Source organism: Budorcas taxicolor, chromosome 11 (genome assembly GCF_023091745.1).
Source record: "Budorcas taxicolor isolate Tak-1 chromosome 11, Takin1.1, whole genome shotgun sequence".
Classification (NCBI taxonomy): domain Eukaryota; kingdom Metazoa; phylum Chordata; class Mammalia; order Artiodactyla; family Bovidae; genus Budorcas; species Budorcas taxicolor.
The window spans coordinates 15099703-15121621 of NC_068920.1; the positions used below are offsets into that span (position 1 = coordinate 15099703).

General features: G+C 45.2%; 1 protein-coding gene and 1 pseudogene across 3 annotated transcripts in view; both read left to right on the top strand.

Moving 5' to 3' along the window:
• Window positions 1–1513: 1513 nt before the first annotated feature.
• Window positions 1514–2389, top strand: LOC128055088 (N-acetyllactosaminide beta-1,6-N-acetylglucosaminyl-transferase-like; annotated as a pseudogene).
• A 6895-nt stretch (window positions 2390–9284) lies between these two features.
• Window positions 9285–21919, top strand: part of LOC128055248 (N-acetyllactosaminide beta-1,6-N-acetylglucosaminyl-transferase-like) — a 61455-nt gene continuing 48820 nt past the window's right edge. For 2 of the 3 annotated variants that reach the window (XM_052647692.1, XM_052647693.1), the window contains exon 1: window positions 9285–10670. In XM_052647692.1, coding sequence (XP_052503652.1) covers window positions 9746–10670 — 925 coding nt within the window. In that variant the 5' untranslated portion in view covers window positions 9285–9745. Of the gene's footprint in view, window positions 10671–12490; window positions 12641–21919 lie in introns of those variants that run through there. The other variant, XM_052647691.1, reaches the window with a different exon arrangement.

The following is a 21919-nucleotide window of genomic DNA, read 5'->3' on the forward strand; positions in this document are numbered from 1 at the left end:
TATGCACCCCCCAAAAATGACAGGTGGATTGCCCCCCGCCCCACCACGATGCCCATTGTAGTTTTGCCCACCCCTGGTGTAGAGGGAAGAAGAAGGACCAGACTTAGTTTTATGATGCATGCCTATTATCAACCAGGTGCCAAAAACACTGTGATCAGTAGACAGAAATCACCTTCCATGGGCTGGCAGTGGGGCAAACAGACAGACTGGGGTGCCAGGTCCTAGCGGAACAGGAAGGGCTCCTAAATATACAATGTCAAAAATTAGTAAATCAAGATATAGCAGTAAAGGATATTTTAAAAAATGCACACAAACATGGGAGGCAGGGAAGGGTGCCACACAAGGGCCCAGTGGACGGGAGGATCTCATCAAGTAAACGTGTGGGAAGAGAATATTCCAGGTAGAGTCGAAACCTTGCTAGAGTCAGGCAAGTGGGCCTCAGTCTCCTCCTGTGGGTATAACGCCCACGCTCACCTCCCAGACCATCAGTGAGAAAGTGGAGCCGAGAGTGCCATAGAGGGACTTCCCTAGCAGTCCAGTTGTTAAGACTACACGCTTCCACCGTAGGGGGCCCGGGTTCGATCCTTGGCCAGGGAACTAAGATTCCGCATGCCACTTGGTGCAGCAAAAAAAAAAAAAAAAAAAAAGTGTGATAAAAAGTCAGTGACAGTTCATTTTCAAGGTGCTGCATTTGCGACTTGAGTGAGCCGGTCTGAATGATCTGCACGATTCCATCCAATCCTGCATTTCAATGAATTCTTGATTTTTATCTTCAGGTAGAGGGATACACTGCTGTTGAGAAATTCTGGGTGCCGTCAAGATTAGTATCAGTCAGTGCTAGCGGTGACCCACCTCATGACAAGTGAGACAGGCCCCAAACTGAAGAAATAAGTTGTCCCCTGAGCTTAAAGACGACATCAGTCATGGTGATGAGGTCTCCCTCTGGCAGGGGGTAAAAGGGCTGTAAGAAGGACCCACATTCAACATCCTCCTCCCCGCCCTCCCGGGAGAATACCCTGAGTTGGCAGCTGTGACAGGTGTGCAGGGTCTTAACTTGAGGTTGAGCTGGACCAAGGTGACACCATCAAGCAGTTCTTGCTCCATTGGCCCCAGTGCCTCATGTTCTTGGATCCACTCAGTCCCTTCATTGTAAAAGAAGAACTTCAAGCTTGGGGTTGACCCCTTGACCCTTAAGTGAGAGGCAGTATTTCTCTTCTTGCTCAAAATCAGAAATAGGAGTTGATTCTCCAACAGTCAGAGGATGAAGCTGCAGCTGAGTTTGTAATGATACAGAGTGACGAACGCAGGAGAGGTGGTGGGAAGCATGACGCTGAAGATGTTCGAGTTTGTCGTGGGATTTATGGCCATTTCTATAACTCTTTTGTTCCTGTATATCAACAATTTTCACCTGCCAAAATAACTGCTAGTGCGGAAAATCGCAAACTCTTCGGTGCTTGCAGAGGCCTGTGACATGGTTGTAGCAGGAAAGAAAATCTTGGGTGGAAATACACCAATGACGCCATTGAAAGACATAACTTGCCAACAATACCTGACCCAGAATCACTACATAATGAAACCTCTGTCCAAAGGAGAAGCTGAGTTCCCTTTGGCATATGTCATGGTCATCCACAAAGACCTGGATACATTCCAGAGGCTCTTCAGGGCTGTCTACATGCCTCAGAACGTCTACGGTGTTCACGTGGATGAGAAAGCAACAGCTGAATTTAAAGATGCAGTGGAGCAATTACTGAGCTGCTTCCCAAATGCCTTCCTTGCTTCCAAGATGGAGTCTATGGTCTACGCAGGAATTTCCAGGCTCCAGGCTGACCTGAACTGCCTGCAAGACCTCGTAGACTCAGAGGTCCTGTGGAAATACACCATCAACACCTGTGGGCAAGATTTCCCCTTGAAAACTAACAGGGAGATCATCCAGCATCTCAAAGGAATTAAAGGAAAAAACATCACCCCCAGGGTGCTGCCTCCTTCTCACATTATCAGAAGGACTAAATACAGGCACTTGGAGCAGAGATATAGTTTGTTTTCCTTCATGCTGTGGATTTGGATAAGAAAAATGCCTCCTCCCCATAATCTCACCATTTACTTCGGTTCCACCTACGTAGCGCTTACAAGAGAATTTGTTAATTTTGTTCTCTGAGTCCAGAGGGCTCTTGACTTACTTGAGTGGTCGAGGGACACGTACTCTCCTGATGAGCATTTCTGGGTGACACTGAACAGGATTCCAGGTATGTGGGACTTGATTCTACATAAAGTCTGGAAGCATTGTGCGTATATGTGCGTGTGTTTGTGTGCAAGTATTTTACACTTTGAAACTGTCCTTAATTGTATTACATATATTCACCTTTGGGCCTCCCTGGTGGCTCCGCGGTAAAGAATTCTCGCCTGCAATGCAGGAGATGCAGGTTCGATCCCTGGGTCGGGAAGATCCCCTGGAGGGGGGTATGGGAATCCACTCCAGTATTCTTGCCTGAAAAGTCTCATGGACAGAGGAGCTTGGTGGGCTACAGTACATAGGGTTGCAAAGAGCTGGACACTACTAAAGTGACTATGCACGCATGCATATTCACCTATGTTTCCAGCTTTATGGACACTCTATAAATTTTCGTGTGTCTGTTGCAAGGAATTCATATAAGGAAGTTAATCGTCTTACATATCAATAAATAGACAGTTTGTTTAGAGAAAGTGCCTATCAAATTTTGACATGGTCATATGTCTTTGATATGACAAGTGAAACTGGTTTTTTTTTTTTTAATCAATTATAGTATGTTGTTTGTGAAAATCTCTCAATCATGTCCAACTCTTTGCAACTCCATGGGCTGAACACTCCACAGAGTTCTCCAGGCCCGAACACTGGAGTGGGTAGCCTTTCCCTACTCCAGGGGATCTTCCCAACCTAGGGATCAAAACCAGGTCTCCCACATCGCAGGCAGATTCTTTACCAGCTGAGCCACAAGAGAAGCCCAAGAATACTGGAGTGGGTAGCCTATCCCTCTCCAGCAGATTTTCCCTACCCAGGAATCGAACCAGGGTCTGCTTCATTGCAGGCAGATTCTTCCAGTTATTTGCAATGTGGGTTATTCATAATGGTTTCATTTTATGTGAATTTGAATCACTCAAGTTTGAAAAGTTTGAGGTCTGAAAAATGTCAACAAAATTTCTATAAGAACAATGTGAAATAATTCAGCCTTTCCAAATCAATTTTTTTTAATTGACCAGAACTTTCCAGAATTCCAGACTGTCAGACAAGTGAACTGTAGACTACACTTAGGCCTGGCCACATGGCAGTCTCACTTTGGTGAATGGAAACCTGCCATCCTCTGTCAGCTCTGTGCTCCAGGCTTGCATGAGTCAAGAACTCACCCTTTGTGTAGAATCTGAAAACCCTGTACTAGTTATTGATGAGCAGAATACTAAAATAATTTTTTTCTTGGGACTTCCTTGGTGGTCCAGTGGTTGGGAATCTTCTTTCCAAAGTAGGGGATGCAGGTTCGATTCCTGATTGGGGAACTCAGATCCCACGTGCCAAGGGGTGACTAAGTGCACTTCCCGCAACCACTGAGCCAGTACGCTGTGACTAAGACCCAAGGCAGCCAAATGAATAAAATAATAATTTAAAAATTTTCTTATTATAAAATACAATCCTACTGTAGGAAATATGAGAAATAAAGAAAAGTCGGTATGTAAAAACTAAGAAAATTTTAAAAAGCAAAAGTTATACATTGCACAAGTTGAGAAATAATTGCTGTGCATATATATTAGGTAATTGCATTCTTTTTCATAGTATGGATGTACTAGAATTTGCTTAACAATTCCTCAGTTGTTGAGCGTGTGTTTCCAGTTTTTTCACTATGGAAAATGCTATTGCAATTAATGCTGGGAAGTGTCAAAACTAAGTCACACCTTTTCACATACAGCTTTGTCAGGTGTCAGCCTTTCTACCTCTGGAATGAATTCAGACCCAACTCTTTTAAAGGTCACTCCAGATCTGGGGCTATAGGCTTTCCCACCTGGGACTAAATTTGAGGTGAACTTTAAGCACAAAGAATCTGGAAAGAGGACTCCCTGGTGCTCTAGTGGCTAAGACCCCTCACTTCCTGGAGTTCTAGGGGTCTGGGTGCCAACCCTGATCTGGGAACTAGATCCCACATGCTGCAGCTAAGACCTAATGAAACCAAATACATACAATAAAATTTAAAATAAATATTAAAAAAAAAGAATCTGTGAAGAAAATTCGAAAGTTCTTTCTCTAGGAAAAGCAAACTTCTGCATGGGTAAATTGGACGGTAGTCTCAGGAAAGTTGTGGTTTAGTTGCTCAGTCATGTCTGACTCTTTGTAACCCCATGGACTGTAGCCTGCCAGGCTTCCCTGTCCGAGGGATTTCCCAGGCAAGAATACTGGAGCGGGTTGCCATTTCCTTCTTCAGGGGATCTTCCTGACCCAGGGATGGAACCCGAGTCTCCTGCATTGGCATGGGCCCTATTTTGAGTGTCCTAGTGGGAGATGCAGTTATATCAAGGACAGTTATCTCCCCCACAGCAACATCTTACAACATTTCCGGAATTGGAAGCATTAGATTCAAAGCTTCCAGGACTATGTAGGGGAGGGTAAGCCGGTGTTGGATAACAGTAACTTGAGACTCCAAGACTCCAGCTTATTTTAAGTCTCAATCTTTGCGACTCTGAAGGACAGGCCTTTGGGACTGGGACTGAGGCAAACAGAACGTTATGCTTCCACATTCCAGCTTCTGTTATTCTGCGTTTAAATAGCAGCGTAAACTCCAATAAGGGCCTCCATCATAAGAGAAGGAGAGGATTCGCACTAGGATGTTCCCAGGCAACTTTATCCTCCTGGGAATGGAGAGAGATAGAAAGGGGTCAATTTGCTAGAAAACTACTGAGGGAAGAGGTTTTCTGGAAACATCACCTCTTTTTTTTAAAACTGAAGTATAGTTGATTTACATGTTCTTTTAGTTTCTAGTATATGGCAAAGGGATTCACTTATATATATTCTTTTTCAGATTCTTTTCCATCGTAGGTTATTACAAGATACTTCCCAGGTGGCGCTAGTGGTAAAGAACTGGTCTGCCAATGCAGGATATGTAAGAGATGTGGGTTCAATCCCTGGGTAGGGAAGATCCCCTGGAGAATGAAATGGCAACCCACCCCAGTATTCTTGCTCGGAAATCCCATGGACAGAGGAGACTGGTGGGCTACAGCGGGCTCATAGGGCTGCAAAGAGTGGGACACGACTGAGCAACTTAGCAGGCAACCCTGAGCTGCTCTTCATCTGTCAGCTCTTGGCCTCAGCTTTGCATTATACCAATGATATTTAATGGGCTGTTTTGACAAGAACCAGCTTTGAGCTTCCCTGGTGGCCCACTGGTTAAGACTCCGAGCTTCCATTGCAGGGGATATGGGTTCCATCCCTGGCCAGGGAAGATCCTGCCTGCTGCCTGGCGCGGCCAAAGAGAAAAAGAAAAGAACCAGCTTTTTCTTTCATTTTCCTGCTATTCTATTTCCAGGTATTTTATGTCAAAAAATTCAACCTTCCCCACCTCCTCCCCTCACTCTTTTCTTCTCAATGGCTTTCCCTGGAAGTCTAAAATTCGCTCTGACATCTCTGGCCACTCTCCGGCTGGATGCTTTCTGTATGTTACTTCTGGAATCTTCCAGCTGCACCCGGACATTGATGTCAGAAAAAACCCAGACTCAGAGGCATGGGTGATCTGCCTGGGAGGAAGCCAACCTTGGAGGTCCCTGAGTGAGAGCAGGGGTTGTTTTCTCAAATTTACTCAGGAGGAAACAGGGAGGTGTGAGATCAAATGACTTTCTTAGACGCGCTGGGCTGTCAAGAGTGGCTTTGACTAAACTGGAGACCTTCCTTCATACGATCCGGGCTGTTTCTCAACACTCTTTCTCAACCACACATGGGGCTATTTTAAGTCCTGGTGCTTCAGACTATTTCCTGTGGCTAACAAAAAAACCAAACCCCCACAGAGATGAAGGTAAAGCAGAGTACAGAATTTAGTATAGTAAATGTATAGACAAACAGAGAAAGAGGAAGGAGAGAAAAGAGAAAGAAGACAGAGAAGAGAGTCTGGCCGAAGACAGAGCTGGAGAAAAAGACAAGATGTGATGTGCACATAAAACCAGTTTAACCCAAGCTGCTCTTTCTCTATGATCTCTGGGGACTCGGACAAAGTTTCCCCTTGGTATCCCTGGTTTCTCACTTGGGCACAGAGGTGCTGTCAAAATGAAATGAATACGTGAAAAGTGCTTTGGGTACTGGTGTGTGGAATAACCGCAGCTGTACAAACAGGGCCCTTCTCTCTGCTCCCTTTCTCCAGTCAGCTGTGGAGATTAAACTCTCAGTGCAGTTTTCCTAGGATGAAAATGAGTTTGTGGCTGGAGTGGGAATTTGTAAGACTGAACATTATGTAGAAATAAGCAAGTATGGGTTGAGTTCTAGGACTTCGTCATATACCCAACCATTTACTGAGTAGCCAAGCCACAAGTCTGCCCTGGCGGACAACTTCTCCAGAACTCTAACCTACTCAGTCGGTGCCTCCAACTTAGAATTTGGGGTATCAGTTTTGACCTGGGACTTGCCTGTGTGGTCCAGTGGTTGAGAGTCTGCCTGCCCACGTGGGGGACATGGGTTCAGTCCCCGGTCTGGGAAGATTCCACGTGCCGAGGCGACTAAACCCATGCACCACAACTATTGACCCAAGCCGTGCAACTACCGAAGCCCACCCACCTAAGTCTGTGCTCTGCAACAAGAGAAGTCAGGGGATGAGAAGCCCGTGGCCCACAACGAAACGTAGCCCCTGCTCGCCACAATTAGAGAAAGCCTGTGCACAGCAGCGAAGACCCAGTACAGCCACAAATTAATTAATTTAAAAAATAGTTTTTGACCTAATGTTCAAACTGAGGAAAAGGATCGCCGTTCTTTTTCATCACTTATTACCATCCCTTCTACGATCTTGTACAAATGGCAAGAGCATCCTGCCCAAAATTCGGAAGAATGGTGAGTGGTGTCATGCAAAAGGGCCTCAGGAAAACCAGCATCTCCCAAGTGACCACTAGGAGAGTAAACATCAGAGAGCACTGGGGTAGTGCAAAGAAAAAGAAAAAAGATCGCCACTAATAATGTCTAGCACTGTCAAAATCCTTCTGATTTTAAGGATTTGGGGGTAGGATTCCACTGCAGCCAAGTGCCAACTTGCAAACGTTCTTCACCTTGTAACTTTAAACTCAGGGAGTTGTAGGGGCTTCAAGGACTGGTGGTCCAGGGGCTAAGAATCCATCTTGCAATGCAGGGGACACAGGTTCAATCCCTGGCCAGGGATCTAAGATCCCACTTGCCACGGAGCAGTTAGGTAAGCCCAAGAGCTTCAACGGAAGATCCCGCATGATGCAATGAAGACCTGGCAGCCAAATAAATAAACAATGTTAAAAGAACAACAACAATCATAGCAAACTCGGGGAGTTGTAAATTCAGGGTAGAACAGGCAAATAATTAGGAATGCTTTTATGCATGAAATCTCCGGAGAAATGGAAAGAAATGAGGAGACAGCCAAAACAAGCAAGAGAGAGTTCATGTCATCATCCGCATGTACGAGGAGAAAAAGTTACACAAACTATTCGACTCATTTCAAAAGCATAATTAGACATAGGTGCCTCCATTTTTGACCCCTGAGGAGCCTTTCTGCACATGTGCAGTCAGGGAGATCTCCTTGACCTCCAGGATGAAGACTGTGGTCATCATCTTCTCACTCAAGCAGATTTCAGCTCCTCTCTGCTCCTGCCTTTATCTCTGCCATGAAGCACCAACTGGAGACAAGCTCCCGCTGCCCAGCCTGGGGTCCAGCTGTCTCCAGTCTCAGCCCCACTCATGGATGGGGGGGGCAGTGAACCCTTGATACGTTTTTCTCATTGTCTTCCTACGACTGACTTATGAAGAAGATAAAATGATTCTCATGTTTTACAGATAAGGGAACTCCTTTGGAAAGGTTTATTCATATATGGAATTTAAGAACTTCTCGCCTTCAGTTCTGTGGTTGTTTAGTCACTAAGTTGTGTCTGACTCTTTTGTGACCCCATGGGCTGTGGCCCAACAGGCTCCTTTCTCCATGGGATTCTCCAGGCAAGAATATGGAGCAGGTTACCATTTCCTCCTTCAGAGGGTCTTCCCAACCAAGAGATCAAATCCATGTCTCCTGTGTCTCCTGCATTGGCAGGCAAATTCTTTACCACTGAGCCACGTGGGAACCTGAGCTTAGATGAGATAAACTTGATATTCACTAACTTCAGCTTGCTGCTGCTGTCAAGTCGCTTTAGTCGTGTCTGACTCTGTGCGACCCCATAGATGGCAGCCAACAAGGCTCCCCCATCCCTGGGATTCTTCAGGCAAGAACACTGGAGTGTGTTGCCATTTCCTTCTCCAATGCATGAAAGTGAAAGTGAAGTTACTCAGTCGTGTCCGACTCTTCGTGACCCCATGGACTGCAGCCTACCAGGCTCCTCCGCCCATGGGATTTTTCAGGCAAGAGTACTGGAGTGGGGTGCCATTGCCTTCTCCGAACTTCAGCTTTATGCCTTATGCAATTTGGGGGTTATATTGGGCTGCTAGGCTTTTAGGGGTATTTTTTTCCATGTAAATGTATTTTTAAAAAAATATTTATTCATTTGCATGCATCGGGTCTTAGGTGCTTTAGGCCCTGTGCAATTTGGGGGTTATATTGGGCTGCTAGGCTTTTAGGGGTACTTATTCTCATGTAAATGCAATTTTAAAAAAAATATTTATTCATTCCCTGCATCGGGTCTTAGGGGCAACACTTGAGACCAGGCATAGAACCTATGTCCCCTGCATTGCGTGACAGATTCTTAACCACTGGGAAGTCCCTGTTTTGGGGTTTTTTTTTAAAATTAGCTTTTATTCATCTTAGAGTAGTATGTCAGGTGGTGAGGTTTGCTTGCTAATGTGCCTTTTTAAAGACCTTACCTCACAGCAGAGAAAATTAAGTGCTGGAAAGAATGGCTCAACAGCCAGTCATATGCCATGCTTTATGGCATAGCCAGCCAATATGGAGAGGGGGGCGTGTGTGGAAAAAGACAAGGTGAGGTCATTAATTTTTAAGTACTAAATATTTATTGACAGAATACCTCTCCAGGCAGTGTTCACATGCTCGGGACCGATGCTTGTAACTTGGCAGTCCTGTTTAAGCAAACAAACTCAGGCAGTTGAATGCAATGATTAACAGGAAGTCGGGGAGCTGACACAGTTGCCAACCTTCTGGCTGAGAGAGGAGGCCGGGGTTAAAGTCTGAGATCAGTGACTTGCAGAACGGCCCCTTCACCCCTCACTGATTTTCCTGTAGGGAAGGGTGGACACACTGGAGTCAGAACCTCCCTGGGGCAACTTGTTTTTTTGTGTGTGTATAAACAGGTTGCAAGATGAGACGGGGGAGGAGACAGAGCAAAGCAAATCCCTAAGAGTTCCTTCAGAAACGTGTTGGAGAAAGGTGGAAAAGCAGCACCGTGGGGAATGAAGAGGAAAGGAAGACGGAAAAAGGACAAGCAGCATCAGCTGGAAGGTCACGGAGCGGCCGGTCAGAGCTGCGTCCACCTGGAGGATGGTTATGGATTTCGGAGAAAATGTAAGTTAAGTCTGTCTACCCTCTGACCAGATGTCCCAAGAGACAGTCTACTCATTTCCTGGCTTTGAATGATGGGCTTTTGGAAGCGTTGTCTCTTCTGCGTGTCTCTGGTCTCAGCCCTGATTTTTGTGTTTGTTTGCAAAAACGAGTTAGGGGAGAATAAAAATTTCCTGGAAGCTTCCATATCCAATGCTTCACTATTATCAGAAGTCTGTCACCAGATTTTTAAGGGGAAGAGTTTTTGCCCTAAAAAGAATGCATTGAAGAGTACCTTCAGTGAAACCACCTGTCATGAGTACGTGGCTCGGAGTCATTACATAACAGAGACACTCTCTGAAGAAGAGGCTGGCTTCCCCTTGGCTTATGTGATGACCATCCACAAAGACTTCGGCACGTTTGAGAGACTCTTCAGGGCTATTTACATGCCCCAAAATGTCTACTGTGTTCACGTGGACGAAAAGGCAACAGATACATTTAAAGGCTCGGTGAAGGAGTTACTGAGCTGCTTCCCAAATGCTTTTCTGGCTTCCAAGATGGAGTCCGTGGTCTATGGTGGGATTTCCAGGCTCCAGGCTGACCTGAACTGCATCAAAGATCTTGTGGCCTCAGAGGTTCCGTGGAAATACATCCTCAACACCTGTGGGCAAGATTTCCCCCTGAAAACCAACAGGGAGATTATTCGGCATCTGAAGGGATTTAAAGGGAAAAATATCACCCCCGGGGTGCTGCCCCCAGCTCATGCAATTGGGCGGACTAAGTATGTCCACCACGAGCTGTTAAAGCAAAAAAATTCCTACGTGATTAAAACCACAAAATTGAAAACACTGCCTCCTCACAACATGACCGTTTACTTTGGCACTGCCTACGTGGCCCTCACAAGGGAATTCGCAAACTTCGTCCTTCACGACCCACTGGCGCTTGACTTAATGTCCTGGTCCAAGGACACGTACAGTCCTGATGAACATTTCTGGGTCACACTCAATAGGATTCCCGGTATGTATATCTCTTAACTTTTGTTATGAATAAACATCTCATGGCCAATACTGAATAAATCACTAAAAAATAAGTTTTTTAAAATTAACACCTTCGTAAAGATCGTTCTTCATGTGAGTTCAATCCCTGGGTCAGGAAGATCCCCTGGAGGAGGGCTTGGCAAGCCACTCCAGTATTCCTGCCTGGAGACTCCTGTGGACAGAGGATCCTGGTGGGCTACAGTCCATGGGGATGTTAAGACTCGACTGAAGTGACTTAGCACACATTCACAGTTTCAAAAGTTCATCAAAGTATCTTTATAGCAGCTCTGCTCACAGAGTGGGTGGTGTAATTCATCTTCATTTTGTGTTGTTCAGTAACTAGTGTCTGACTCTTCTGCAACCCACATATGGACTATAGCCGCCCGGGCTCCTCTGTCCATGGGATTTCCCAGGCAGTGGGTTACCATTTCCTTCTCCAAGGGATCTTCCCTACCCAAGGATTAAACCCACGTCCCCTGCATCTGCTGCTTTGGCAGGCGGATTCCTTCCCACTAAGATTCCTAAACCAATGTCTTTATTTTATAGACAAAGAAGCTTCAGCGTGGTGGCACGATGTGTTCAAATTACCCAGCTAGCAGGCAAACGCACTAATTGTACCAGGTCGCCTAATCCTGATGTTCTTTTAAGGTGATTTCCCAAATTTGTTGTTCGGTTGTTCCTAAATCAACTTCACCTTTCCTTGGTCCAAGTTCCAAATGCCTTAAATAATCTCCAATTGTTTACAGTGAACCAATTCCAGTTCTGCTAGTTCAATTGGAAATAAAAATTCAGATTCCTAGTTCAAAGGAAAACTAACTTGAATCAACATAAGGATTAGGGTCATGGCTTCTTGAGATTAGTGGTTCAGCCCTAGATACATATTAAAGCCTCCTGGAGCTTGTAAAAATACATTTCCTGACTTCCTGGGTGGATGTGAGCTTCAGTATTTGTTCAGCCTCCAGGAAATTCCCAGGCATAGTCAAGGCTGTGAACCACTGTGGATGCTTATTTTTGATGTTAGTACATAAAGCTTGCTAGACTTAGAACGCTTTTTAAATCGATGGTTTTCCCAGAGCAGGAATGAGTAATGTAGTGGTAAAAGAAATCAAGACAAGGGCCTAGTGTATAGCACAGGCAATGTCCTGTAATAACTTATATTGGAAAATGATCTGAAAAAGCTTTCCCAGTGGCTTGCTGCTAAGTCGCTTCAGTCGTGTCCGACTCCGTGTGACCCCAGAGACGGCAGCCCACCAGGCTCCCCCGTCCCTGGGATTCTCCAGGCAAGAACACTGGAGTGGGTTGCCATTTCCTTCTCCAGTGCATGAAAGGGAAAGGTGAAAGTGAAGTCGCTCAGCCGTGTCCGACTGTTAGCGACCCCATGGACTGCAGCCTACCAGGCTCCTCTGTCCATAGGATTTTCCAGGTAAGAGTGCTGGAGTGGGGTGCCATTGCCTTCTCCTCCTGGTGGCTTAGCAGTAAAGAATCTGCCTGTAGTACAGGAGACACAAGTTCAGTTCCTGGGTCGGGAAGATCCCCTGGAGGAGGGCTGGGCAATCCACTCCAGTATTCTTGCCTGGAGAATCCCATGGACAGAGGAGCCTGCTGGGCTACAGTCCATAGGGTTGCGTACATATATGCGCATGCCTGGTCAGTTGCTTCAGCTGTGTCTGGTTCTTTGCAACCCTATAGATTTGTATATCACTTTGCTCTATACTTGAAACTAGCACAACACTGTAAATCAACTATATTTGAATAACTTTTTTTCAATTAAGAAGACAATTAAATGACCTCTTTTGGCAGAGTTCACAGTCAAAAAAGAAATCAGGGCTCAAGAAAGTGAAGTGAAGGAACTTCCTTGGTGATCCAGTGGTTAAGAATCCACCTCCCAAAGCAGATCTGGTTCAATTCCTGGTTGGAGAACTAAGATCCCACATGCCTTGGGGCCACTAAGCCTGTGAGCCACAACTAAGACCCAACTAAGTCATGATGCAGCCAAAAATAATAAAATTTTAAAAAGAAACTGAACTGGAGGAGTCATGATATTTAGCTGTTCATGTGGAGTTGTAGTACTCAGAATAAGGGAAGTAAAAGCCCCACTTCTCTCTTATGTGTTGCTTGGACCAAATAACGATGTAGGCCATTTCCATGGATCTGGGATTAGAATAGTGAACAAACCCAAGGGATGTTTGGAAGCTGAGGCTGGAGAAATGGCGTCAAGGAAACTCATTTATCAAGTGTCGGACAGATGGCCTGTGAGTCTCTTTCACTCTGGAGCCCATGAGTCTAACTAATGATTCTAATCAATTTATTGAACAGAAATGCTGTGTCCCCAACATGAGTTATCTATTGGAACTAGAGTGTTACATCGCTGGTAAAGACCAGCAGTGACAGGTCAGCGAGACAAGGGGAAAACAAATGGACAGCTCCATGCCTTTCAAAACGTTTCAAGGAAGGAGCCTTTAGAATTGCTTCTGCGTTGCGTGTCCGGAGGATCCCTGTTAGAGGCCTCCACTGGGCCAGCCAACTCTTACAAGACCTGAGGCAGGCTTGAGAGTAGGGCTTGGTCGTGAGGAGGTGAGGGAACTAGAAATTTAAGTGGCTGCCAGAACATCTGGGTCATTTCTGTTTCAAGGATCCTTCTTTGCTGATTATGAGTTTGTTGGCTATAACCTGTTGGCAGGTTTCACTGGAGATGGGAGGAAAAAAGAACAACAAGAAATCAAATGGTTTTGGACATTTTAAGATTGTTCTAATTGACTGCAGTGATGGTGGGCTTGTTAGGATTCTCAAGTAATAGGACAAGGACTTCCCTGGTGGTCCCGTGGTTAAGAATTTGAGCTTCCATGGTGGGGGTGGGCACAGGTTCAATCCCTGGTTGGGGAAGTAAGATCCCACATGCCAAGTGGTGTGGCCAAAAAGTTAGAAAAAAATAAAGAAGAAGAAGAAGCAATAGGGCAGAAAAAAAGATCTCCTGGATGAAATGGCCTCATGGGGATGTTGAACACCATCTGAAAGGAATACAGTATGAGCCACATAGGTAACTTTCCATCTTTCGCGGCTGCATTATAGAAACAAAAATGAGTAGGTCAAGTGACTTTGAATCATGTATTTTATTGAATGCAATATAGCTCAAATACCAAAGGTGCCTGTGGCTGGTGGCTCCTGGGATGCACAGAGCAGGCAGCCAGGTGTCCTCCCCTCTTGGGGAAGAACAGTCAGACAGCAGTGGGGCCGTCCTAGTGACTCAGAGAAGCATCAGCATCTTCATCTCTGGTTCTGTGTCCTTACCTAAGAGTCTTACCTCTGCTTCAGGGCTTCTTCTTGCTCGTGAGCCCGGTGGGTTCTACTTTCAGCGTCTTCCCCTTGTGTCTCCAGCCAGATTCTGGGCCGCGCTGTTGATGGCAATTCCTCTCTGTCTCCTTCAGAGGTTTCTTCTCAGAGAGTCTCGTTGTGTGGGTCCTGAAGTCACTGTACAATGAGCATCCCTGTTCGCATCCCTGCCACTTCCTGGGCAGCAGGCGACCCCTCTGTAGAGGCGCTGCCTTTCATTGAGGCCCCCAACCATTCAGGTCAGGTGGGGCCAGTGAGGCAGGGTCATATGGTTTCAAACACAAGGCAAGCCGTGGTTTTAATACACAGTAAGACTATTCAGCAGTGGCCGGTCCTCTGGAAACCTCTCAGAAGTGAGGGTTCCTGCACGGCCTGCTCAGGCGAAGGGGCCCATGAGGATGGAAGTATTCCAGAAAGAGCATTCACAGGTGCCTTAAAAGATGCTGTCCAATGGACATCACCAGCTGTTGTGAAATGGGGGTTCCTGATCTTCCTCTGTCTTTACCCCGCTTCTCTCCCAACTCTGTCCTGCTCCTTCCATTCCTTAACCCAGGTCACACCAAGGTGGCAGCCTTTCAGTTCCCTGTCAGCCTCGGCCATGGCTGATTTCCAGTTAGGACAGAGATCCTTTTATGGGCCAGAGGTGCCAATTCACCACCTCCTGTTTGCTTCCAAGCTATAGATCATGTGCTCCTCCCGTCGGCATGGTTCTGCCCTGAGCAGGAACTTTCGGTAGGTTTGTTTCATTCATCACATGCTTTTGGGATTTAAAGATTTTGAAACTGACCAATGGTTTCAGCCTCACTTGCAACAAAGGAATATTTCTCATTTGATTCAGTGGGAGCTTATTTCAAATTCATATTAATGAATGAATGAATGAAAAAAGAGTCTTTTCTCATTCTGAAAAAACTCTCAGAGAAAAAGAAAAAGCTGAGAGCAGGTTTCACTGGAGATGGGAGGAAAAAAGAACAACAAGAAATCAAAAGGGGAAGGTATAGAGAAAAGAAGAAAATTGGAGATTGTGGGCTTGGAAGACAGATTCTATTTGCTTTTCATTTTTCCCTTGGAGAACCAGCCGATGGACCCGCCCTCCTGGTATTTTCTCCGTGTATGTGCCCCTGTGCCCTTGAAAGGGGAGGCTTGTTGAGTTTCTGCTGTAAAGTCCACACTGGCCTGACTCTATCCTTATTGCAGCCTGGCTAGTTGCTCTAGACTTTTTCTATGTACAGATGCTGTGCTGAGGTGCCAAGTGCTGAAACCTTGAGAGAAGCAGGAAGAATCAATCTAAATAAAGCTGGTTCTGGGAACTCACAGTTTCACAGCCCCCTCAGGGATTTGGCTGGGATCTTGCTATATCTAGAGGGAATTTATGCTTCTCAAACACATTATGCTCACAGAGCTTCCAGGATCACTGAGTGTATGGGCAGACTTGCTGGGGAAGGACAGTTGGGGGATAAGTTTTATTAATAGCTTGAACAATCTCTGTTTTCGTATCTGTTGAAATATAGACTTTTGTCATAGGAAAAGAAATCAGGAAGTCGGGATACAAGTTGTTTTTCAAGGAAATACCATCTTTCCTCAAAAAAAAAAAAATTAAAAATAGGACTACATACAATCCAGCAATCCCACCACTGGGTATTTATCCAAAGAAAACAAAAATACTAACTCAAAAACATGTATTAATATATACCCCTATCTTCATTCCTGCATTATTTATTATAGCCAAGATATGGAACCAACCTAAGTGCCCATCAATAGATGAATGGATAAAGAAGATGTGGTTTACACACACACACACAGAAATATTACTCAGCAACAAAGAAGAATGAAATCTTGTCATTTGTAATAACATGGGTAGACCTAGAGAGTATTACGCTGAATGAAAAGAGTCAGGCAGAGAAAGAAAGATACCAGAGGATTTCACTTATATGTGGAATCTAAAAAACAAAACAAAAAACCAGAAATGGAGTCGTCGATACACAGAACAAACAAATGGTTGGCAGAGGGAAGGGGGTTGGAGGTAGAAATAGGTGAAGGATACCAAAAAGTACAAACTGGGACTTCCCCCGTGGTCCAGTGGCTAAGATTCCACGCTCTCAATGCTACAGGCCCAGGTTAGAGCCCTGGCCAGGGGACTAGATCCCATGTGCCACAGGTAAGAGTTTGCACGATGATACTAAGACCTGGCATAGCCTAAAAATATAAACAAGTATTTTAAAAGAGAAAAAAGAGGTACAAACTTCCAGTTGCAAGATATATGAGTCACAGGTAGGAAAGGTACAAAGGTACAGGGTGGGGAACAGAGCCAATAATAGTGTAATGTCTTTGGGTGGTGACAGATGGTAACAGCCCATTGTGGAGATTATTCTGAAATGTGTAGATGTATTAATAGCAAATCACTGTGCTGTATGACAGGAACTACCACAGGTCAAGAATACATCACAAACAAACTCAAAGGAAAAGAGATCAAATTTATGGTTACCAGAGGGAAGGGATATTGGATGAAGGTAGTCAAAAGGTACAAACTTCCAGTTACATGATAAATAAGGATTTCAGCATATGTCATACTTAATGTAATTAACTCTGCTATACTGGAGTGGGTAGACTTTCCCTTCTCCAGGGGATCTTCCCAACCCAGGGATTGAACCCAGATCTCCCACATTGCAGGCAGATTCTTTACCAGCTGAGCCACAAAAGAAGCCCAAGAATACTGGAGTCGGTAGCCTATCCCTTCTCCAGGGGATCTTCCCAACCCAGGAACCGAACCAGGGTCTCGTGCATTGCAGGCAGATTCTTTACCAACTGAGCTCCCTGGGAAGCCTGTAGAGTCAGTGGTGGCTCCCAATTTGTTGGCAGGATTTAAAAGCAGACAGTCCTGGCTTTGCCACCTACAACCTGTGTCATTTGGGGCAAAATGTCTAATTTCTCTGATTTGTCATCAAAATATCTCCTTGTCAGACTGTAGGAAGGATTAGACAGCACACAAACTGTACCCGGGACGTTGTAGAAGCTTATTAACACTTCCAAGAGAGGGTGAACAAAAAAAAGAATGTCTTAGATGCTGCTTTTTGAAGTTTTAGTGTTACAATTCTAAAACTTCTATGTGTGACCAAAAAAAAAAAGTGTTTTTGAAGGTGCAGGGATTTTTTTTTTACTGGAAATCGGTCATGCAGCCCGCAGAGGTCACCGCTCAGCTGTTGCTTTTATTAGCAGGGTCACGTGAGTGGGGTCTGAAGTGGCTGCTTTCTCTTTCTTCTTATTAGGAAGTGGCATTCTGAGCCGAGTCCAGGGCCTGTGACTCTGCCAAGTTTCTATCACCCTAGCTCGGTCGGAAGACAGACAGTCTCCAGGCCCTGGCTCACACTGCCCCTGCGTTCTGAAACGCTCTTTTGTCGCTCCTTCTGGAATGTTCCCCCGATCTAGTTGAAATAGCCTCAGATCGCGTTGAAAGGTCACTTACTTCCTCAGGGAAGTTCCTCTGCTCCCCTCCCCTCCCACAGAAGCGGCCACCCCCACCCACCCACTTGACTGCTGTCCTAGGGTGACCCCCACAGCGTCTCACTGGTCCCCTCTCAACCCCGCCTCCCTGCCCCACCCCCACCTCCTGCACCCCAAAAGGGAGAGCATGAGCGGGATGACTGACACCAGCCCTTGGACTTCTGGCCTAACTTCCTCCTCCTGCTGGGCTCCAGCAGAATGTTGAGTAAGGAGCCATTGAATGGGAGACGATAGTGTAGACTTCTCCTTCTCTTAAATGGCATCTTTTCTCCAAGTGATGGAAATTCTCCTTCCATTTTGCAGAAAGTTCAGTCTGCTATTTTCAGTCTAATTCAGTTTTTACGTCCTGCCCCCAGCTCCACCTCCTTTTCCAAAAGGCAGACAGATATCCTTGCCACCTAGGCCAAATCCAGCAGAAAACTTGACTGCAGTAGGTCTGTGGGAGTCAGCCGTTACCTGAGACCGAGCTCACCTTGCATCAGCCTGTGTATCGTGGCAGTGATGGAAGCCGTTTTAGTTCAGGTCTTGGAAAATCGAAATCAACCATTAGGGGAATTTGCCAATTGTACCAACCCTGAGTGAGAGGCGCTCTGATTAAAACTATCCAAAAAATGTAGTTAAGTGCTTTACTTTGCTACCACTTGAATTCCTTGTAGAGTTGCTAAGCCCCAAGCCGACCTCTTTCCTCTCGGTCAGCTTTTCCCCTGAGGCCTCTCTTTGCCTGCAGAAATTCTGATTATCTTTGAGAGCTATACTGAGCTCTGTGTACTGAGCACCCACCACCCTCAGGTAGCGTTTGTCCTCGGTACTCTTTTTCTCCTGCTGGTATCCTTATCTTCTTAAGGGTTTATTGTTTCAGTATCTGTGGAGACACAGTGCAGAGTCCTGGAGGGTTAGAGTGACATTTCTGTCTTTATGAGCCTTGACCACACACTGCTGAGTGTCAAACTGAATATGATTCACCTATGTTGCTACTATAAAATAAATGTGGCATTAAAACAGGCAGGACAGGGGCAGGGCACCACCTCTAAAACAATGACAGAGGTGTTGAGAACAGAACATAAACAGGCTGGAACCCCAACTTGGTTAAGCCCAAGAAGGTGGAAGATTTGATTTCCACTGGACCGTGAGCTTCCTTGTAATACATTAGCTAGATGACACACCTACAGGCACCATGACAGTTCCAAGGTCAACCATACAAGTGTTCAGTTCAGTGCAGTCACTCAGTCGTGTCCGACTCCTTGCGACCCCATGAACCGCAGCATGCCAGGCCTCCCTGTCCAACACCAACTCCAAGAGTCTACCCACAGCCATGTCCATTGAGTTGGTGATGCCATCCAACCATCTCTGTAGTCCCCTTCTCTCACCTTCAGTCTTTCCCAGCATCAGGGTCTTTTCCAATGAGTCAACTCTTCACATCAGGTGGCCAAAGTATTGGAGTTTCAGCTTCAACATCAGTCCTTCCAGTGAACACCCAGAACTGATCTCCTTTAGGATAGACTGGTTGGATCTCCTGGCAGTCCAAGGGACTTCCAAGAGTCTTCTCCAACACCACAGTTCAAAAGCATCAATTCTTCGGTGCTCAGCTTTCTTTACAGTCCAACTCTCACATCCATACATGACCACTGGAAAAACCATAGTCTTGACTAAACGGACCTTTGCTGACAAAGTTATGTCTCTGCCTTTTAGTATGCTATCTAGGTTGGTCATAACTTTCCTGCCAAGGAGTAAGTGTCTTTTAATTTCATGGCTGCAATCACCATCTGCAGTGATTTTGGAGCCCAGAAAAATAAAGTCAGCCGCTATTTCCCCTGTTTCCCCATCTATTTGCCATGAAGTGATGAGACTGGATGCCATGATCTTAGTTTTCTGAATGTTGAGGTTTAAGCCAACTTTTCACTCTCCTCTTTCACTTTCATCAAGAGCCTCTTTAGTTCTTCACTTTCTGCCATAAGGGTGGTGTCATCTGCTTATCTGAGATTATTGATCTTTCTCCCAGCAATCTTGATTCCAGTTTGTGCTTCTTCCAGCCCAGCGTTTCTCATGATGTACTCTGCATATAAGTTAAATAAGCAGGGTGACAATATACAGCCTTGACATACTCCTTTTCCTGTTTGGAACCAGTCTGTTGTTCCATGTCCAGTTTCAACTGTTGCTTCCTGACCTGCATACAGGTTTCTCAAGAAGCAGGTCAGGTGGTCTGGTATTCCCATCTCTTTCAGAATTTTCCACAGTTTATTGTGACCAATTCCTGGAAATCTCTGCTCCAAATTTGTTAGCGTTTTCAGTTGCTAAGTCCTGTCCAACTCTCAGACCCCATGGACAGCAGCACACCAGGCTTCCCTGTCCATCACCAACTCCCAGAGCTTTCTCAAACTTATGTCCATTGAGTCAGTGATGCCATCCAACCGTCTCATCCTCTGTCATCCCCTTCTCCTCCTGCCTTCAGTCTTTCCCAGCATCAGGGTCTTTTCCAGTGAGTCAGCTCTTCTCATCAGGCCACAGTATTGGAGCTTCAACTTCAGCATTAATCCTTCCAATGAATATTCAGAATTGATTTCCTTTAGGATCGACTTATTTGATATCTTTGCTGTGCAAGAAACTCTTAAGACTCTTCTCTAGCACCACAGTTCGAAGGCACCAGTTCTTCAGCACTCAGCCCTCTTTATGGTACAGCTCTCACATCTGTACAGGACTACTGGGAAAACCATAGTTTTAACTATATGGACATTTGTTGGCAAAGTGGTGTCTGGTTTTGAATTCGCTGTCTAGGTTTGTCGTAGCTTTTCATCCAGGGAGCAAGTGTCTTTTGATTTCAGGCTGCAGTCACTGTCTGCAGTGATTTTGGAGCCCAAGAAAATAAAGTCTCTCACTGTTTCCATTTTTTTCTCCATCCATCTGCCATGAAATGATGGGACTGGATACCATGATTTTTGTTTTTTACATGTTGAGTTTTAAGCCAGCTTTTTCACTCTTCTCTTTCACCTTCATCAAGAGGTTCTTTAGTTCCTCTTCGCTTTCTGCCATTAGGGTGGTGTCATCTGCATACCTGAGTTTATTGATATTTCTCCCTGCAATCTTGATTCCAGCTTATGATCCATCCAGGCTGGCATTTCGCCTATGAAATTACCCCGCCCATAAAAACTAACAACCCTGTTCCCTGGGGCCTCTTGCCTTCTGAGATGGCCCACACTTTATCTATGGAATGTGTATCTCCCTCAATAAATGTGTTCTTTCACTCTGGCTGGCTCTTGAAGTCCTTCCCGTGAGGAACCAGGGACCTTCACATGGCAGCCCTCTCCAGGGACTCGCCTGAGACCTGGGGTGTGACCATCCTCTTGCACCCCATGTTTTACCTGCAAAAGTATTGCTTTCATGCCAACCGGGTAGTCTTCTACGGTCCAAATCACTAACAGCTGACAGTCAGCCCAGGTTTAGTCACTGTAAAAGAAGGCAAGTAAACTCATCATATGAACATTTTCAATGTCAGGCGCTGGACAAACTGCCCTACTTCCTCTGAGTTTACAGCTTTATTGAGGTACAGTTTACACACCACAGAATTGAGATGTGTTATTAGAAATATAATAATTTATATACTGTAAAACTCACCTGTTTCAAGTACACAATTAAATGGTTTTTAGTATATATACAAGTGCACCACCATGACCCCAGCTGAATTTAGAGTATTTTTTATCACCTGCAGAAGAAACTTCATGCCCATTTACAATCCTTTGTTTTTTGTCTGAATAGATTCGCCTTTGTTGGACATTTTCAAGTCAAGCCACAGATATGCTTTTTCATGTCTGTCTCCTTCTATTAATGGAATGATTTTGAGGATTATCCAGGTTGTAGCATGAATCAGTACTTCTCTTCTTTATATAGATGACTTCTATTCTGTTATGGGGGTAGATCACGTTTTGTTTACTCATTCATCTGTTGATAAGCTTTCGAGTGGCTTCTACTTTGGGGCCATTATGAATAATGCTGCTATGAACATTCCTAGGCAAGTCTTTGTACAGGCACATGCTTTCATTTCTCCTGGATAGATTCTATATGTAAAATTACAGGTCCAGGGACTTCCCTGGAGGTCCATTGGTTAAGACTCTGCCCTTCCACCAAAGTGGGCACAGGTTCTACCCCCAGTTGGGGAACTAAATCTTGCACGCCACACAGTGGGCCCCTAAAAATTTAAAAATTGCTAGTCCGTGTGGTAACTCTATGTTTAACATTTTGAGGAATTGTCAAGCTGGTTTCCAAAGCAGGTATACTATTTTGCATTTCCACCAGCAAAGTATGAGGGTTCCAATTTCTTCACATACTCACCAACACTCATTATTGCCTTTTTATTTTACCCATTCTAGTAGATGTGAAATGGTATCTCCTTTGGTTTGATTTGCATTT